The following is an 18,530-nucleotide window of genomic DNA, read 5'->3' as shown; positions in this document are numbered from 1 at the left end:
ACTGCGCCAAGACCAATGACCGCTCTACCACTACAATCACTCGCTCCGATGGTGAAGGACCCGATGCGTGTTCTTTTATTACGAGAGAAAAACACTATTATTTTACTAAAACAGTACGACGGATAAGTTCTAAGTTCAAACGAACAGGGCGTTCGGTAACATTCCCGCAAGAACGTGTGCCACAAGACTGCGCGCCCAGGCGAACATTTCCGCAAGAACATGTGCGGTTTGCCACAAGACCGCGACAGTTGTCATGTGCCGGGACAGAAAACAGAGCAGGTACGTGCCCAGCAATAAAGCATCCGTTTGGAACACAATGAATTTGCAACAGGAAACTAAAAACAGAAACCGTAAAATCAGAGAGGAAAAAATCAATGGAATCCAGAAAGGGTCTAACAGTAAACCTAAGGATAGTTAGGCACCAGGAAAGCAACAAAACTATGCTACCACTTCCCCATCGTCAAGCAGTTCAATAGCAAGTTTTCAATAAATGTCCTGCAAGTCATCAGGCAAAAAAGGAGCTACAAGCTTCATACACGCTGGGCGAAGCCAGCAACACTGCCTGCACTGCGACGTGCAGCAGCCCTGAGTGAGAATCTATGAATGAAGATTGAGTTTCTTTTATTCAAAACATAGGGGTAGCAATTGCTCTCAGGGGTATGGTAGAATTTACTCGAGGCATGAGTAAGCAAGCGGCTTCTCCTCCGACAGCTCTTGGGCAGTGGCATCCAGCTTCTTCCTTGAGAACTCATCAATCGGGAGGCCTACATGATACAACATCAGGCAACTTACAAGGTTTAAACTTAAATTTCTTGGAAGCCAGGTGCATTGTAATCTATGATAAAAACACTTATGTTTGAACTTTGGTGTTGGGAAGATGATAGCTTATTAGATTATGATAAAACATGTTAGCGTGGTGCAGCATAGGCCCTGTATGCATAAACTTATTAGCTGCAATAACTGGTGGGAGTCAGCTTCTCGTTGGCTGGGGGCCTAAGTGGTTGGATATTCAAGCTCAGTCAAACTGTGGACTATAATCTGGATTGTTTGGATCAGCTCAAGATCTTTTAGCACCTTTCCATTAGCTCTATTTGATTAAGAAAACGGGCCATAATCACTTACTACTGAGTAGGATGGCAAGTTTTTATTGAAATCCTTTAGACACCAAGAGCTATGGAAGAAACTGCAACATCTAGCCATCTATGAAAAAAAACTACAATGAACAAAGGCCCCAAACAGCTATGTCAAGTCTTCCTTTCAACACTACAACAATCATACCTTGAACGATTTTCCATTCACCACCACTGCATGTTACTGGGAATGAGTAAATAAGTCCAGAAGGAACACCGTATGAGCCATCAGAGTGCACACCCATGGAAACAAATGTTCTCTACAATAAAAAGAATTGAAGGTGTTGATACAAGTTCACATTTAAAACTGAAAGAATCGAAAGACAAAAAGAACTAAAGCTGACCTCACGGGTTCCAAGAACCCAATCACGAATGTGGTCACAAGCAGAGCTAGCAGCTGAGAGAGCACTGGAGAGCTTTCTCGCTTTGATGATTGTAGCACCATGCTGTTGGACAATTGTGATGAATTCGCCATTAAGCCTGCTAGAACAAAGGGTGAAACCGTTAGTTCCCGACCTGGCAGGAAAATAATAAACAGTAATATCCAAGTATTTTTGGCATTTCTGATTTACCACTCATCATCAGCAACAAGCTCACGAACAGGCTTCTCCGTAGCGGAAGTCTTCACTGTGGCATGGTTAACATCAGGGTACTGAGTGGATGAGTGGTTACCCTAGATGATAACATTCTTCACATCACTAACTTGGACACTAAGTCTCTCAGAAATCTGGCCAAGAGCCCTGTTGTGGTCTAGACGGGTCAGGCAAGTAACGTTCTTCTCAGGAATAGATGGAGCGAATTCTTTCAAGATAAGAGCATTGGTGTTTGCTGGGTTGGCCACCACCAGAACCTGCAGAGCAGAGAACGGGTATTGAAAAATCTACAGATGAAAACAGCAAAGAAACATAATGAACCAGACATGGCTTCTCAGGAAACTAAGGGTACATAATAACTGGAATTCAGATCATTTGATTTGATTTAATATATGTTGAGGCTACTTGTTAAGGCATACAATGGCAGATTGGCAGTGGCATAGTGTGGAGCATACAAAACAGAAAAAGCTCATAAAACAGGGCAGGTCCATTTTATAATGGCCATATATAATACACCATTTATGTACATCACCATTGACCACCCAGATGAATAGCTAAATCAAGTGCATGATGACAGGATAACCACTTACATGACTGAATTGAGTGATCGGCAGCACTATCAGCACCAAAATGACCAAATTTAGTGCATGATGACTTAGTCTGCTACAAAAAATTGGATGGTAGCCAATACCTTGCAGTTAGGGGCCGCATGGGCTTCAAGGGAAGATGCTTGGGCTTTGTAGATTGAAACATTTTTCGACATAACATCTTTCCTTTCCATTCCCTCCTTCCTGGGGAATCCACCAACCATGACGGCCACATTCACACCAGTGCAGGCTTCCACAACATCAGTTGTTGCGACAACTCCTATAGTTTACCAAACGTTTATACATCAGCAAGGCAGCAAGAACAATTCACATATAGAAGACAGAAGAGGCAGTACTCTCTGAATTAGCACATCAGCTTACCCTTCAGAAGAGGAAATGCAGCATCAACCAACTCCATCTTAACGCCATTAAGGGCTTCAGCTGCTGGCGGAATGTCAAGCATGTGCAGAATAATAGGTTGGCCTGCACCAAGCATAACTCCCCTAGCAATCATGGGAACAAGAGCATATCCAATTTGTCCTATCGAACGAAAAAACAAATTAGCTCACATTGCCTTCCGAAAATTAGAGAAAGATCAGTTTAAAATGCCCCCTTGTACAAATCGTTTTACTGTGGTAACAGCGAGAGAATGGAATCGTAATATGAAGTCAGCACTAAAGTTGCAAATCAGTATGGTTCAGTGCTAACCTCTGAGAACTAAAATATACTCAACCACAGACTATTTCCTCTCGATTTCCAGTACAGCAAGCAATTTTATCAGATAATATTGGGCAAGTTCACTAAGTGCAGCTAGTGAGTTAACTGGATCAAGTGGCTACCACGAGGATCTACCCATCAAGCCCAACCACCGATCAGATCAGCTAGCACCGCGGATCGGCTCAACTTTACCAGCTGAACAAGGACAGTGACAGTGAGCTCTTCGACTGGTCAAATCTACGTCAACCCTAACACCCTAAACAACATCAGATCAAGCGACAAAAACAGAGATCTAGCGAGTTAACACACTCTAAACCCCATAGGATCGAATCGGGCTCGGGCGAACCAGGCCAGATCCGAGCAGGGACCAGACGAACAACGGATACTACGCGGATCGGGAAGGAAGGAGGGTTCAACACTGTACCTGCGGCGCCAGTGACGAGCTCGCGCATCGGGTCCTTCGCCATCGAGAGAGGCAAAGAGAGAGGAGGTCGAGAGCAGAGAGAGAGGGCCGAAGGAGGTGGAGGGGAAAAACTCACCTGCGGTGGTGCGCCGCCCTGCGCAGGGGCCTGACATGGCCGGCTCGCCTCGTCGCCGCTCTGGAGCCACCAGCGTCGGGGGAGGAGAAGAAGAGGACGCCTGCCGCCGCTTCGGGGGCGACCTGCGTCGGGGTAGGAGAGGAAGAGGGTGAGGTACCGCCAGATCCAGGCATCGAGTTTCGTCGTCGCCGCCGCCGACGGCGAGGAAGAGGCAGCTAGGGTTTCGTCGAGCACACGCGGACCGGTGGGACGAGGCAGCGCCGGGGGAGAGCAGGGGCTCGGACGCCGCCGCGGCCACCGGCGTTGGATGGCGCACCATGGCGCCGTGCCAGGGGACGCCGCTGCGCCGTGCACAGGGTGCGGGGAGCCTCGACGATCGCGATGAGGAGCGAGGGAGAGAGCGAGAGCGCGGAGAGGAGAGAGACGAGGGGAGGAGCGGAGCTGCTGCCGCCTGCCATTTTGGAGCCTAGCTCTGCAAAGCAAACAAGGCCTAGCAGCATGCATGCACGCATACTTGCATGCGTGCCGACCACTAGTTAGGCACCGACCATGCATGTCGAGAATCCACCAGTTCTCTGCTACGCTGCCACCGTCCATTTGCGTGCCGGGTACCATGAGCAGGAAGCCGTACTTCATTTAATGCGTTCAGTTGCTTCATCTATCTACTGCCGAACTGCACGGAGGAAGACCGATTGTGACGTGCTTCATCTGAGCCAGTGAAATTTCTATCTAACGCACCAAATAAAAAGAACTTACGTGGACACCCTAGAAGGCCGCCGATTCGGCGTGCCTTCATATCTTTAATATTGATGGTTGGGTTCACAATATTAGAGCAGCATATAAAATACCTATGATCAACTGAAATATTTCATTTGCCATATTAATATAGCTTGGTATTAAATAGAATTATGCCAAAATTTCATCTTACCATATCAAGCGGCTCGACATCTGGCATCTGATTTGAGGCTGATTGGATATATACAAGTGATCTCTGTGGCATCTGTGATGTATTTTTGGGTTTTCCATACTGATGGAATCACGATAATGCATGCTCTCCTCACGGCGTCCTGATGGACGGACCCGAATTCCCCGCTCCCGTCCTTGCCGCCCATGCCCCTTCCGCTCAGTTTACCAGCTCCCCTAATGCTCTCCTCATGGCTTCTCCATCTAAAAAACAAGATATCGATTCTCCCCATTTCGGTGCTGCTGCTTGTGCTCTCCCCGGCCTCGCTCCTCTCCCTCCTCCAACTTGGCTCGCCGTCGCCTCCCGCTCTCGCCATCCCTCCTCCTTCCCGCCACCGATGGAGGAAGCATCATCAGCAACAGGCTCTCGAGGTTGTCGCACGCTCGCCGCCTCCCCTTCTCCAGCACACCGCGGGGACTACACCCACTTGTCCTATCGCCGGGACCGGCGTAGCCACTCATCGGGGCCATGTAGCCGCTTGTCGGGTTTGTGCCCAGCTGCCCACCTGCATCCCCCCGCGTGACTTCGCGGCATCGAGCTCCGCATCAACGAGCCTCCATTCATCCAAGGAGCAAGTAGATATTACGTTTGAAAGCGCATGTTGCAAGTATATGTTTCAAGTATTTTTAGATGTTTCAGAGGTATGTTGCAAGTGTTTCATATGGATGTTGCAAAATTAGATCAAGATGTTGCATATGTTGCAATGGTTGTACACGTATGTTGCAAACATCTGTTCTAAATGTTTCATCTATTTTTTCAGATGTATGTTTGTAAGTGTATTTATCTGGATGTTGCATGTGTTTCACACATATGTTGCATGTATTTATCTAAATGTTGCATATATTTTGTAATGGTTTTTTCAAGCGTATTTTAGGTATTTTTACAAGTGTTTTAGACGTATATTGAGTGTTTCAACTGTTTCAACCTAAATTACAAATGTTTTATTTGGATGTTTTAAAATAGATCGGTGTTGCATCTCCCTCCTCGTCTTCTGCTGCCTCACCTCGGTGTCTCCTCCTCTTCTTGATGTTGGTGATGTTCGGGCGACGTGGGACCGTGTGGGGACGGGCGCGCGTGGGTGGGGCGAGTCGTTCGAGCAGCATGGAATCTGAGCGGACAGCGTGCGCGGCACGAAGCAGGCGCAGAGCGTGGGGAGCTATGTTTGGACTCGGGCCTAGGGCCAGACGTATGAGCGCTAGCTTGGCCCAATTCATTTTGACCCAATTTTATAATTTGTCTTATTTTATACTCCCTCCGTACTCGTAAAGAAAGTCGTTTATGACATGATTGTGCTTATCAAGGAGTGATTAATTAGGGGGTATTTTTTCCTGTCTGCCCCTATTAAAAAATGGTTGCGGGTGCATTCCATACGAGAAATAACCATAGTTCAGACGGCTAGTGCAGCGAGGCGTTGGCCCGAAGGACCCGGGTTCGATACCTGGCGTGTCGCGTGCGCTGTGGCTGCATGGCTCACGGATTTGATTCTGCTAGGCGTGGTGCGCGCGCTGAGCCGCTTGAGCGTGTTTGTGCTCGTGTTTGGGGGCGTTTCTGGGCGTGTTGGGCGCCATGTTTTCGTTGGTTTTTCACATGCAAACGATTTTTGCGGTGGCACCACGGGATTCTAATTTTTCCGCTCAATAGCTCCGACATTTGTGTTCCACCGTGCCTATTTTAATGGAGTCTTTCCCTCGACCTCTTCTCTTTCCATTACCGTGCTTCATCTCCGCGCTTTCCCTCTCTTCTCTTCACTACCGCATGCAATGGCTGATCCTAGAGTTGCTGCCTTTGATCTGAACATTCGCTTAGAAGAAGATGACAACGACAATCTTGCCTTGGATCTCAACGAGCCAATATTGGAGTCCGGCAACGACAATGGTAATCACCTCTCTTGTTTGAGTTTGTTGTTTCCCTCAAGCGCCATCTTTTCTGATTTTTTTGTTTTATTTTTGGACAGGATTTGATTTGAACTTGCCATTAGATGAATATGGTGCGGTTGACTTTGATTACATACAAAACCTCGCTGATAATTTTTTTCACTTTGTTCTTTCCTTTTTCGATTATTTTTTATGTAATCCATGGCTAACAAGAAGAATGTTCTTTTTTTTTCTTTTAATAGAACAAGATGTTGAGGTTCCCGTTGAAGTACACCATAGAAGGAAGGACATGACAGAAGAAGTCACAAGACAAGTGTACCAAGCATTGTTGGCTAGAAGCAAGAATGAGACACTAGGCAAGAAGGATACAAGAATTGTTGCTGATCAATTTGGAGTGCACACTCGGTCAGTTCAGCGCTTATGGAAGCAAGGTAAACACCAACTTGCTCATAACATTCCTGTTGTGGCTGCAAGTAAAAAGAAGGGTAGATGTGGCCGCAAGGCAGTCCCTCTTGATTTGGAACAATTGCGCAACATTCCTCTCAAACAAAGAATGACCATAGAAGATGTGTCTAGTAAACTTGGTATGAGCAAAGCTAGGATACAAAGGTATTTGAAAAAAAGTTTGTTTAGGCGTCACTCTAGTAGCATCAAATCATACCTCACAGATGCTAACAAGAAGACTAGGTTGAAGTGGTGTGTTGACATGATTGAGCAGGGTTTGCTTGGTGATCCAAGATTTAAGGATTTTTTTGATTTTGTGTTCATTGATGAAAAATGGTTCTACCTCTCTCAAAAATCTAAAAATATTACTTGCTACCCGAGGAAGACGAACCACATCGCACTTGTAAAAGCAAGAATTACATCCCTAGGCTCATGTTCTTGTGTGTTTGTGCTCTGCCAAGGTTTAGGAATAGAGAATGTGGCTTTCATAGAAAAATATGTTGTTTTCCACTTGTCACTTATGAACATGCTGTTAGAAGAAGTCACAATCGTCTTCGTGTAGAACAAGTAATCAAGCCAATTACTTCAATCACAAGACAGGTGATTAGAGATTTCATCGTAAACAATGTGCTGCCTGCCATTCGAGCCAAATGGCCAAGAGAAGATGTGAACAAGACAATTTTCATACAACAAGATAATACACCTTCCCATTTAAAAGTGGATGATCCTATTTTTGTGAGACTGCTAAGCAAGAAGGGTTTGACATTCGCCTCATTTGTCAACCACCCAATTCTCTGGATTTTAACATTTTAGACTTGGGTTTTTTGAGCTATTCAAGCTATTCAATACAAGAAGGATGCAAAAATAATAAAATATCTAGTTCCAGTAGTCCAACAGGTAAATTGATCAATTATTCACTCGTTCCATTGTTTCTTGAACAACTAATATACTCATTGATTGAATTTTTGAACACATGTTTTGCAGGCATTCTTAGAGTACTCTCCATGGAAAGCAAACACGATTTTTGTAACACTTCAGAGTGTTTTGAGGGAAGCCATAAAAGTTAAAGGGTGCAACAAGTTCAAGATTCCTCACATGCAAAAAGAAAAACTAGAGAAAGAAGATCGACTGCCATTGCAAATCTCTTGTGAATCTTCCTTGCTAGCCGAAGCAATTGCTAGCCTTCCTGCAACAAATTAGAAGAAGAATATTAGAAGATGCAAGCATGTTAGTCTTTGCAGCATGCTAGCCGAAGCAATTGCTAGCCGAAGCAAGAATATTACTAGCAAATTAGTTTTTACATGCTTGTTAGGTCGACTGAATGAGACATGTATCTTACTGTTCTTTCTTTGCATCTTGCTTCATCTTTGCATCTTCCAACTTCTTCATATTGTAGATCTCGTCCAACTTCTTGATAACGTGCTCAGGAAGAAGTATTGTGTCACCATCCATTTGAAGCTTCTCCACATCAGGAATGTGGAGCTCACAATCAATTTTTTCTATGCCATCAAGTATCCATGTTGTGAGATCGTAGTCTCTATGTACAATAACGCAACGTGCACACCTGCTAGCTTCGCGGCGAGCTTGGTAGCAGCCTTCGTCGTCGTTGTCGGCGTGGAACGTGCCGCAGCGAGCACATAGAGACTCCGGCATCACCTCGACTGAGTCCGGCACCACGTCGACGGAGTCCGGCACCATCTCGACCGAGTCCGGTGCCATCTCGACCAAGTCCAGCGCCATCTCCGAGGCCAGCGTCATCTCCGAGTCTGGTGTCATCTCTGAGTCCAGCGCCTCCTCCATGGCGCGAGCAACCTCCATGGCGCCGTACTCCATGACGCGAGGAAGGAAGGGAGTAGACCGGCGAGTGGCGAGGAAGACGTGTGGCGATATACATACCTTAACTTTTAAAACTAGAAAAATAACCCATTGACCATTTCAAAATTATTAAAGACTGAAGCGATAGTGTTTCCCAAAAAATTTAAAACTAGAGTGTATTTTGTCTAGTTTTAAAAGTTAAGGTGTGTATATTGTCTGACATTAAAAATTCAGGAGTAAATTAAAGATTGAAGATATCTTTCTTAGGGTTCAAGTATGACATAAAATTTAAATTTGCTGTGGTATACAATTATTTTAACCGCTGAAGCAGTAGTGTTTCCCAAAAATTTTACCATCAGTCCACTGAAATTTCCACAAATCAACTGTGGTCAAAACTCGTTGGCATCAAATTAAAATTTTCCCCTTTACATGTTTGTGCTCGGTGCTAACTGCTAACTGTTGGCAACTGCATTGCTCTGCTTCACCAGGTTCCTCAAGCTGCAGCTGGAGGCCTTCTTCATGTTCGTGCTGCTCCGCGTTTGCGGCGGCGACAACGGACAGCAGCTGCAGGAGGTGGCGGTCGAGGGCCTGATCAGCTTCTGCCGGCAGCCGACGTTTGTGATCGAGATGTACGTGAACTACGACTGCGACCCGCTGCTGCACAACGTGTTCGAGGAGGTGGGCAAGCTGCTGTGCAAGGCGGCGTTCCCGGTGTCGGGCCCCATGACGACGATCCAGCTGCAGGCGTTCGAGGGCCTCGTCAACATGATCACCACCATCGCCGACAACGTCGAGATCGACAAGACCCCCAAACACGACGCCTACGCCGTGGACGTGTCGGAGTTCCGCCTCTTCTGGATCGAGCGCTGGGACTCCGCCGCCGCAGCCGCCGGCGGCGGCGGCGACGGCGGCCATCGGGAGACGTGGGTGGACTTCGTGCGTAAGCGCAAGCTGCGGAAGAAGAAGGTTGCCGTCGCCGCGAACCACTACAATCGCGACCAGAAGAAGGGCGTGGAGTTCCTGAAGCTGTGCCACCTGGTGCCGACGCCGCCGAATCCCAGGAGCATGGCCTACTTCCTCCGCTACTCTCCGGGGCTCGACAAGATCAAAATCGGCGAGTTCCTGGGCGACCCTAACGAGTTCCACCTCAAGGTGCTCAAGGAGTTCACCGAGACGTTCGACTTCACCGGCGCCATCCTGGACACGGCGCTGCGCACGTACCTGGAGACGTTCCGGCTCCCCGGCGAGTCGCAGAAGATCCAACGCGTTCATCCTCTGCTACTCGCTCATCATGCTCCCCGGGGGGGGGGGGGGGGGGGGGGGGGGGGGGGGGGGGGGGGGGGGGGGGAGGGGGGGTGGGTTCGCCACCAAGGACGCGGCGTTCATCCTCTGCTACTCGCTCATCATGCTCAACACCGACCTGCACAACCCGCAGGTGAAGAAGAAGATGTCGGAGGAGGACTTCATCCGGAACAACCGCGCCATCAACGACAAGAAGGACCTGCCGCGGGAGTACCTGTCGGAGCTCTTCCACTCCATCTCCACCAACGCCATCACCGTCTTCAGCACGTCGGCGGCGGCGGTGGAGATGACGCGGAGCCGGTGGGCTGACCTGGTGAAGCGGTCGAGCGCGCTGGAGCCCTTCACGCCGTGCGACTTCAAGCACAAGCTGAGCCGAGAGGTGTTCATCGCGGTGTCGGGCCCCACCGTCGCGACGCTGGCCGCCATCTTCGACGGCGCCGACGACGAGGAGACGCTGAACCAGTGCGTGGAGGGGCTGGTGTCCGTGGCGCGCATCGCGCGGTACGGGCTGGAGGACGTGCTGGACGAGCTGCTCTGCTGCCTCTGCAAGTTCACCACGCTGCTCAACCCCTACGCCACCACGGAGGAGACGCTCTTCACCTTCAGCAGCGAGCTCAAGCCACGGATGGCCACGCTCGCGCTCTTCACCATCGCCATCCGCTTCGGCGAGTCGGTGCGCGGCGCCTGGAAGAACGTCGTCGACTGCCTGCTCAAGCTCAAGCGGCTCAAGCTGCTACCGCCGTCGCTGATCGACCCGGACGGCAGCGGCACCCGCGGCAGCGCGGAGCAGCGGCCCGGGCACCGGCACAGGTCGTCCGCCTCGGACGCTGGCGTCATCTTCCCCACGACGCACCGCGGCGGGGGGACGAGCCGGCACGTGTCCGGCATGATCGGCCGGTGCTCGCAATTCCTGTCGCTGGACGGCGGCGAGTCGCTGCTCTCCGTCGGTAGCGAGTTCGAGAACAACCTCAAGATCATCAAGCAGTGCCAGGCCGCGAGAATCTTCACGGAGAGCGCCAAGCTGCCGGACGAGGCGCTGCAGAACCTCGGGCGGGCGCTCATCTTCGCCGCGGGGGGCAAGGGCCAGAAGTTCAGCACGCCCATCGAGGAGGAGGACACCGTCGGTTTCTGCTGGGACCTCCTGGCGCTCCTCGCGACGGCCAACCTCCAGCGCTTCGCGACCTTCTGGCCGCCGCTGCTCGAGTGCTTCAGCGCCGTGTCGCAGCTGCCGCTCTTCTCGCCGTCCCCGTTCGCCGAGAAGGCGATCGTGGCGCTGTTCAGGGTCGCTGTGCGGCTGCTGTCCACGCCGCCGCCGCAGCGCCCCTCCGACAGCCGCGTCCCCGAGGAGCTAGTGTTCAAGTCCATCAATATGATGTGGAAGCTGGACAAGGAGATCCTGGACACGTGCTGCGAAGGCATGTCGGAGAACATCGTGAAGCTGCTGACGGAGCACGCCGACGGCGTGCAGACGCCGCTCGGGTGGAAGACGCTGCTGCACCTGCTCACCGTCACAGGCCGGCACCCGGAGACGTTCGACCAGTCCGTGGCGGCGATGATCAAGCTGATGACCGACGGCAGTGCCAATGTCACACGGTTCAACTACGCCGCCGTCATCGAGGCCGCCTTCGGGTTCGCCGCGCTCAAGATCAGCCCGCTGGACGTCAGCACAAAGATCCTGGGGCTCATGGCCGAGTCCGTGAACTGGCTGATCCAGTGGCACAAGTCCGGCTACTCCGACCCTGGAAACAGCGGCGGCTTCAGCGGGAGCTCGTCATCCTCATCGTCGGTGGATGAGGCGTCGCGGATGGGCAACCTGGCAGCCAACATGTTCATCAAGCTCGCGGAGGCGCTGCGCAAGACGAGCCTGGTCCGGCGCGAGGAGATCCGCAGCCAGGCCGTGTTCGAGCTCGGCCGCGCCTTCAACCTGGCCGCCACGGGGACCTCGACTTCGGGCCGGCCGGATGCCTCGCCTGTTTCAACCTCGTCATCTTCGCCATGGTGGACGACCTGCACGAGAAGACGCTCGAGTACTCGCGCCGCGTGGGCGCGGAGCGGGAGACGCGGAGCATGGAGGGCACGCTCGCCGCCGCGGCTGAGCTGCTGGCGGACGTGTTCGAGCTGCTCCTGCCCACGGTGGCGCAGGCGCCGGGGTTCCGGACCTTCTGGCTCGGCGTGCTGCGGCGGATGGACACATGGATGAAGTGCGATCTCGCTGCGGGCGGCGGTGCTGGGCTGATGCAGGAGCTCGTCCCGCGCTTGCTCAAGCGGATGATCATGGAGATGAAGGCCAAGGAGGTGCTAGTGCCGCGGGAAGGTGATGAGCTTTGGGAGATCACCCACATCCAGATCCAGTGGATCGCACCGGCCGCCATGGACGAGCTATTCCCGTAGCTAGACTTATAACTGATCAGCAAGCGAGTTCGCTTTAGTTAGAAGTTTGGGAGATTATTGATTGAGTCGTCTAGGAAGTGTCTATACAACATCCGGCTGTTTCAGTAAAACAAAACAACCGGCTATTTCAAGAGAAAGAAACAGCCGGATGATACTGAAAAAATCTGGCTGTTTTGTTTCAGTAAAATAGCCGGGATTTGACATCCATTAACATCAAAGGGCAGTAAAAAAAAATTAAATCCAAATTGGTAGCAGTGAACAAAGAAAAAGATGCATTCAATCATACTAATTAGCTATGGAACAATTCATACAATACACAAGGGCAATAAATGAGGATAAAAACCCTTTGTTTAAGAAACAAAACATTATAGCTAACATTGGTCAAGAGAACTAAATAACTCGGATAAAGAAACTGAACTTAAACCTGATTATGAAACTGAACCTGAACCTTTAATCAATAGAATGCAGCGAAACTAATAATATGCACTAAGCCTGATCCTGAAACATAAACCTAATTCCAAATCAGGTTTAGGTTCAAAAATGCACTAATGATCTATTTATTCCAACATCTGAGTTTATATCAGTATATACAATTTAACATTTTTTAATGAGTTTCACATACTTCCAAAAAATTAAACAAAAGCTTAAACTCAACTCAACTGCTGACCCAAAAACTGAACTCAAAAAAGAAAAAAAAAAGAATAACCTTATGAAACAAATGCAGCTTATTAGAGTAGAATTTGCAGCAAGGAAATTTTGTAATTGAAGATTGACTAGATATATAACAGAACAAACATAACTGTTATTGAAGATTGACTAGACATAAAACTGAACTAACATAACTGTTATTGAAGATTGACTAGACATATAACTGAAATGACATAACTATAATTGAAGATTGAAATGAACTAGTAGACATTAAACTAAAGAGAGAATGAAACTGAACTGACATGATTGTAATTGAGATGAACAGAGTAACTAAAAAGCTCTAAATAAATATAACCTGAACTAAGAATGAAACTAAGAAATAAAGTAATAATGAAACTAAGACCCAAAAGACAACTAAAACAAACCCCCAACCCACGAATATCCCCCCAATCCCTCCCCCTGCCGCGCAACTGCTCTCAGATTCGAACTCATTTTAGATTTTAGAATAAACAACACAGAAAAAAATAGCGCTGGGGAACATGGAAAACAACAACGAATCAAACAATAGACTAAAACTATGAATGAAGCAACAACTCAATAAACTGAAAGCACTGAACATAATTTCCTAAATTTAATTAAACTGACTAGGACTGAATCTTTCCTAAATTTCAATAAACTGACTAGCACTAAATCTTACTATAACAAAAACTAAATAAACTTACTATGACTACAAATGACTAAGACTAAAAACTAAAAATAAACAAAATAACTGAATCCAACATTAGAACTTCTCGGTTTACACTAAATAACCTGCTGAAACTAAATAACCTGAACTCTACAAGACTGACTAGAACTGAATCTTACTAAAACATAAACTAAATAAACTGACTATGACTACAAATGACTAAGACTAAAAACTAAAAATGAACAAAATAACTGAATCCAACATTAGAACTTCTCGGTTTACACTAAATAACCTGCTGAAACTAAATAACCTGAACTCTGAAAATGAACAAAATAACTGAATCCAACATAAGAACTTCTCGGTTTACACTAAATAACCAGTTGAAACTAAATAACCTGAACTCTAAATGACTGAAACTATATGTGAAAAGATAGGGGGAGGAGAAAAGAACAGGGCTGGGGGAGGGGCAGCTGGAGAAAAGGTAGGGAGTAAATGGAGGATGCAAACAACGAGAGAAAAAAAAACAGCTGAGCTAATAAAAAAGACGCCTGAAATGAACGGTTTGCTGCCGATAAAGGCCATCCAAAAAAAGGCCCATAAAAAGGACAAAAGGCCAACAAGAAAAAATGAAGCCCAAAAAAGACAATGTAAAAAAAACAGCCCACGAAAAAATTAAAACGCCATAAAGCGAAGGCCCAAGCCAAAACCAAAAAAGAAAAGCCCAAAAAGGCCCCAGCCAAAACTAGAAAAAAGAAAAGCCCAATTACATACACTACTTGACCGAGCACACCAACCTCTTCTCCAAAACCACACGAACCCCCCCCCCCCCCCCAGCAGCCGCCGGCTGCCAAAAAACAGATCGAAGAACAAAACCAAAAAAAGAAAACAGGAGAGACCAAGATGGAGGATGAGGACAACGTATAGCAACATCAGACTGAACTTCACGGGGCAAACCAAGTAAGTTGAAAAAATCACTAACCTTCAAAATCAACATTTGGAGCACATGGGGATCCCCATCATCTTTCTGCTCCTATGATCACGATAACACTGCAGGATCCCATTCATCTTGCCTGCTGCTATGATCACAAATAACACTGCAGGATTTACACCAAAAAAATGATAAAATTGGGATCACAGCCTGACAAAACACATATCATCTAACCCCTCACCCAAAAAAAATAATCTTATTGGCAGGAAAATCAGATTATCAGAAGATTCACAAGCAAGGAGAAGGGGAAGCAACAACAGCAAATCAAGACAACAGATTCTAATACCCCAATCAGCTCAGGAAACAACTGGCAGGGGAGTTACACAGAGCTCATGATTCAACAGATAAGAAACTCCCAGGAAGAAAACATCATACCTGCTAGTGTCTAGGTAAAAAAATACTACCATCATGATGAATTTACAAGACATAAAAAGAAACTCACAGGAACAAAAAATACCACAATCAACACTAGGGGCAGAGGATGGCGAAAAAAGTCAGCGGGCGAACCAATAAGAAAGATGACTATTCAAAGAAAAAAACATAGCAAGACTTACGTATTGTTCTGTTTGGGGACTGCAGGATAAGACACAGAAAAATCTTCCAAACTTGTATAGCCTTCAGCATGCTGATACCAGCACTCCTTGAAAGCAATAATCTGACAAAAAAATAGGTAAAGTACAAACAAGGTACAAGCTAAGACCAGAGAAACTGATCAAGATAACATAAAATAAACTTACAAGCTTCGAGCTAGCATCAATTTGAAAATTAGCATTGGAATCGAAGTAAGAGTCCAAGAATACAAACATCTTGTTCTTCAGATCGACAATGAACACGAACCAATGCTTATGAAGGACTACTGGAAAACAAAGCTAAAACATATACATTAAAATTAAATCACATTTCATCAAAAAAAATTTAAATCACATTACATAGCAGGGCTTTTATCTGTACATAGGAAGTGTAAAACAAAAAATAAATGCAAGGATGAAAAACCTTATCTGACAAATGAAGCTTGTAGGCAGAATTGGCACCGATGAACGATTTCTGGACTATCCTCACATCATCTGAGCAGTTGTAGGTATAAAGAGAACCCTATAAATAAAAAAAAATTAGGCTGACTGACTAATGAACTTGAAAAATAAATAAATTAAAATTTAAAAAATTGAACAAGAATAAGAACAAAACATACCCCAACTTTTGGATAGAAAAAGTGTTTTTTTGACTGCCGAGGGTGAACATCCTCAAAAAAATAACGACACATCCCGGAAACAAAATAGTTATCAACTTTGCCCCCAGGCTCAACGGATTCGCCCAGTGAGGAATATGTCACACTGGTCAACAAAGAGAATTCAACTGCCTTCCAACTAAAAAAACAAAAGAGTCAGCGAAAAAAAACATGATTGATAAAAGAGACAATACCAAAAAAAAGAAACTTAACTTACCCACTCCATTGGCTATGAGCAAGCCCACAGATTGCATTATAGTAACAAACCTCTTCTTCAGTTATAGGAAATCTCTGGCCAGATCCGGTCCTCATCCTATATCTGACCTCTTCAAGCTTAGGTCTCTCATCAGAAATATTGATAACCGGTCTAACTGAATTACCAACTTGGACCTGAAGTGGTAAAAAGAAAAAAAATGAAATAAAAAAACTTACTAATGGTTTGCAAATGCTTCTTTAACAAAAACAGACTACCCACGAGCGGGGTAGTCACAGCATATGGAGCAACGTCATACCTTTTGTTTCTTGTTCATGATACGACCATTATCTACCATGGATGCAGCCTCATGAAACATACGATTGCCCTTACACATCACCAAAGGAGTGTCCAGGACCAGCATTTGCTTGTTCATTTTCAAACCATGTAAGAAATCAGAAGCTTCTTTTGGGTTCTATATAATAAAAGAAATAAGAAAAATCCATAAAAGATGGAAAACTAAACAAGATGACACGAATACAAAAATATATTAACATGAAAAAACAGGAGGATTACACAACCTGAGGGTGAGGACTGATCCTAGCAGAAACAGGAATGTGGCCATTGTTGTGAACTCCTGTAGACTCATAATTTGGGGGCCTTGTGCAATTAACAGGATGCTGAAACCCTTCACCACTGCGCATAAGGGGCTGCTCGCCACTGTGCATTTGGAAGTTGTTAACAACAGAATTCCCCTCAATACCTATACAAAAATATATACAGATATATTTCAGAACCAATGATTAGGTAAAAAAAGTTAATATAGTACATAAGAAGAAAACAAACCAGTCTGTGTTAATGGGAATGACTTGTCCTTACCAACAACATGAGTGTGCGCATTCTTTGGGTCTCCTGTAGTCTCGTTGATTGGAATTCTTGTGCACTTCATGGGTACGGGGAACCCTGCACCACTGCGCCTGGTGAACTGCTGAGAACAATGCACGGATGGGCCTTTTACAACCGAATTCCAAAAAGTATAAAAAAATCATTACTACTTATAAAGAAAAAAAATTAAAACAAAATGCAATAAATTAAAATTAAAGAAAATACTAAAAATACCTCCAACATTAGGATCTAAAATAGGAGGAGCAGCAGTGTTTCCTTTGGAGTCTTTGCTGATCTGTGCAGCATCTGACAATATATGAAGGACACTAAGGACTAAGCTCTCAGTGGGCATCTTACAGAACCTACACTTCCCATATGAACTCTCATTCACGAGCTTGCATAGGTCGTCAATGACCTGAAAAAAAAAAAGTTAGAACTATCAAACAGACAATCAGTAAGTTAAAAAAGGCACCTAAGGAAAAAAATACATTAGGATGCAACTGATCACCAAAATACAAAATGATATCCTCCTTAAATGATGATGAATCAGGAATAGCATTAGCTTGATCATGGCGAGATGTACTCCCTTCTTGCACAGGGTCATTATACAGATTTATTTTCTTGGCCTCACAAAAACCAACAAACTCCTCCAGCAAATGAAGATTCGCAGATGACATGGAAGCCTGATAAACACAGAAAAAGCTAATAATGTATGAAAAAAAGAGCTAATTCCATACTAGATTTATTTAAAAACAAAATAAAGAAACATACATTTCTAAAATAATTCACATAACGAAGAGCAGGGCCAACTCGATTGTTATCCTGCAGCCCGTGATTGCCGCAACAGGGATTGCTCGTATGAGCCATAACCCTAAAAAACAAAATGATATCCATGAATTCAAAGTCAAACTAACAAAAGCAAGTGACTAATTTTCATTACTTGCTGCTGCTGCTGCTGCTGCTACACACATCCTACATGTGACGACGGCCTCTCTGAAAATCAACAGAGGCCGGCATCATCAGAAACTAACTAAAACTCTACGATAAAATAATACATCACTATTCTGGAAGATTAACACTAAAACTAAATCTATAACTGAAACTATGCAGCTTCAGAAACTAACTAAAACTCTACAATTAAATAACACATCACTATTCTAGAAGATTAACACTAAAACTGAATAGAAACTAAAAATAAACCTATAACCTGAACAAAAAGATTGCAATGGTTCACACTGGTAGACTCTGAAGAAAACTAAAACTAAATCTAAAACTCAAACTATGCAGGATCAGAAACTAACTAAAACTCTACAATGAAATAATACATCACTATTCTGAAAGATTTACACTGAACTAAACATAGAATGTACTGGAAAATTCAAAACCACCCAGGACATGACTAACAATTCACTAGAACTAAACAAATAGTCAGCAAATCAACTTGAGCATATATAAACTATTCACTTGAACTGAAAAACTGAACATATAACAAAGGAGATCAATCTAGCTCCTTGGTCACAGAAACAGCAGAGAGGGAGAGGGGCAATGAA

General features: G+C 45.8%; 3 protein-coding genes and 1 pseudogene across 3 annotated transcripts; 2 read left to right on the top strand and 2 right to left on the bottom strand.

Moving 5' to 3' along the window:
• Positions 1-463: 463 nt before the first annotated feature.
• LOC136504404 (malate dehydrogenase, cytoplasmic-like) lies at positions 464-3,494 on the bottom strand (annotated as a pseudogene).
• Positions 3,495-6,288: 2,794 nt separating this feature from the next.
• Positions 6,289-8,271, top strand: LOC136504401 (uncharacterized). Its single transcript, XM_066499321.1, has 4 exons — positions 6,289-6,405; positions 6,485-6,517; positions 6,647-6,835; positions 7,833-8,271. Exons 1-4 carry the CDS (start codon positions 6,291-6,293, stop codon positions 7,913-7,915), a joined length of 420 nt encoding a protein of 139 aa, XP_066355418.1. The 5' UTR covers positions 6,289-6,290; the 3' UTR covers positions 7,916-8,271.
• Positions 8,272-9,122: 851 nt separating this feature from the next.
• On the top strand, positions 9,123-12,356 carry LOC136503439 (ARF guanine-nucleotide exchange factor GNL2-like; the record flags this gene model as incomplete). Its single annotated transcript, XM_066498521.1, is given in 3 exon segments — positions 9,123-9,940; positions 10,014-11,896; positions 11,899-12,356. Coding segments are annotated over 3 exon segments (3,159 nt in total), but the record flags the coding sequence as incomplete, so codon positions are not given.
• A 2,369-nt stretch (positions 12,357-14,725) lies between these two features.
• LOC136503438 (uncharacterized) lies at positions 14,726-17,847 on the bottom strand. Its single transcript, XM_066498520.1, has 12 exons — positions 17,752-17,847; positions 17,469-17,663; positions 17,215-17,395; positions 16,942-17,106; positions 16,677-16,858; positions 16,415-16,570; positions 16,120-16,292; positions 15,867-16,041; positions 15,671-15,769; positions 15,415-15,546; positions 15,232-15,332; positions 14,726-14,783 (listed from the first exon to the last, which is right to left on the bottom strand). Exons 1-12 carry the CDS (start codon positions 17,845-17,847, stop codon positions 14,726-14,728), a joined length of 1,713 nt encoding a protein of 570 aa, XP_066354617.1.
• Between the last annotated feature and the right edge of the window lie 683 nt (positions 17,848-18,530).

This window comes from Miscanthus floridulus, chromosome 14, assembly GCF_019320115.1.
Source record: "Miscanthus floridulus cultivar M001 chromosome 14, ASM1932011v1, whole genome shotgun sequence".
Taxonomy (NCBI): domain Eukaryota; kingdom Viridiplantae; phylum Streptophyta; class Magnoliopsida; order Poales; family Poaceae; genus Miscanthus; species Miscanthus floridulus.
The sequence above is the reverse complement of the archived record's forward strand: the minus strand, read 5'-3'. Positions and strand labels throughout refer to the sequence as shown.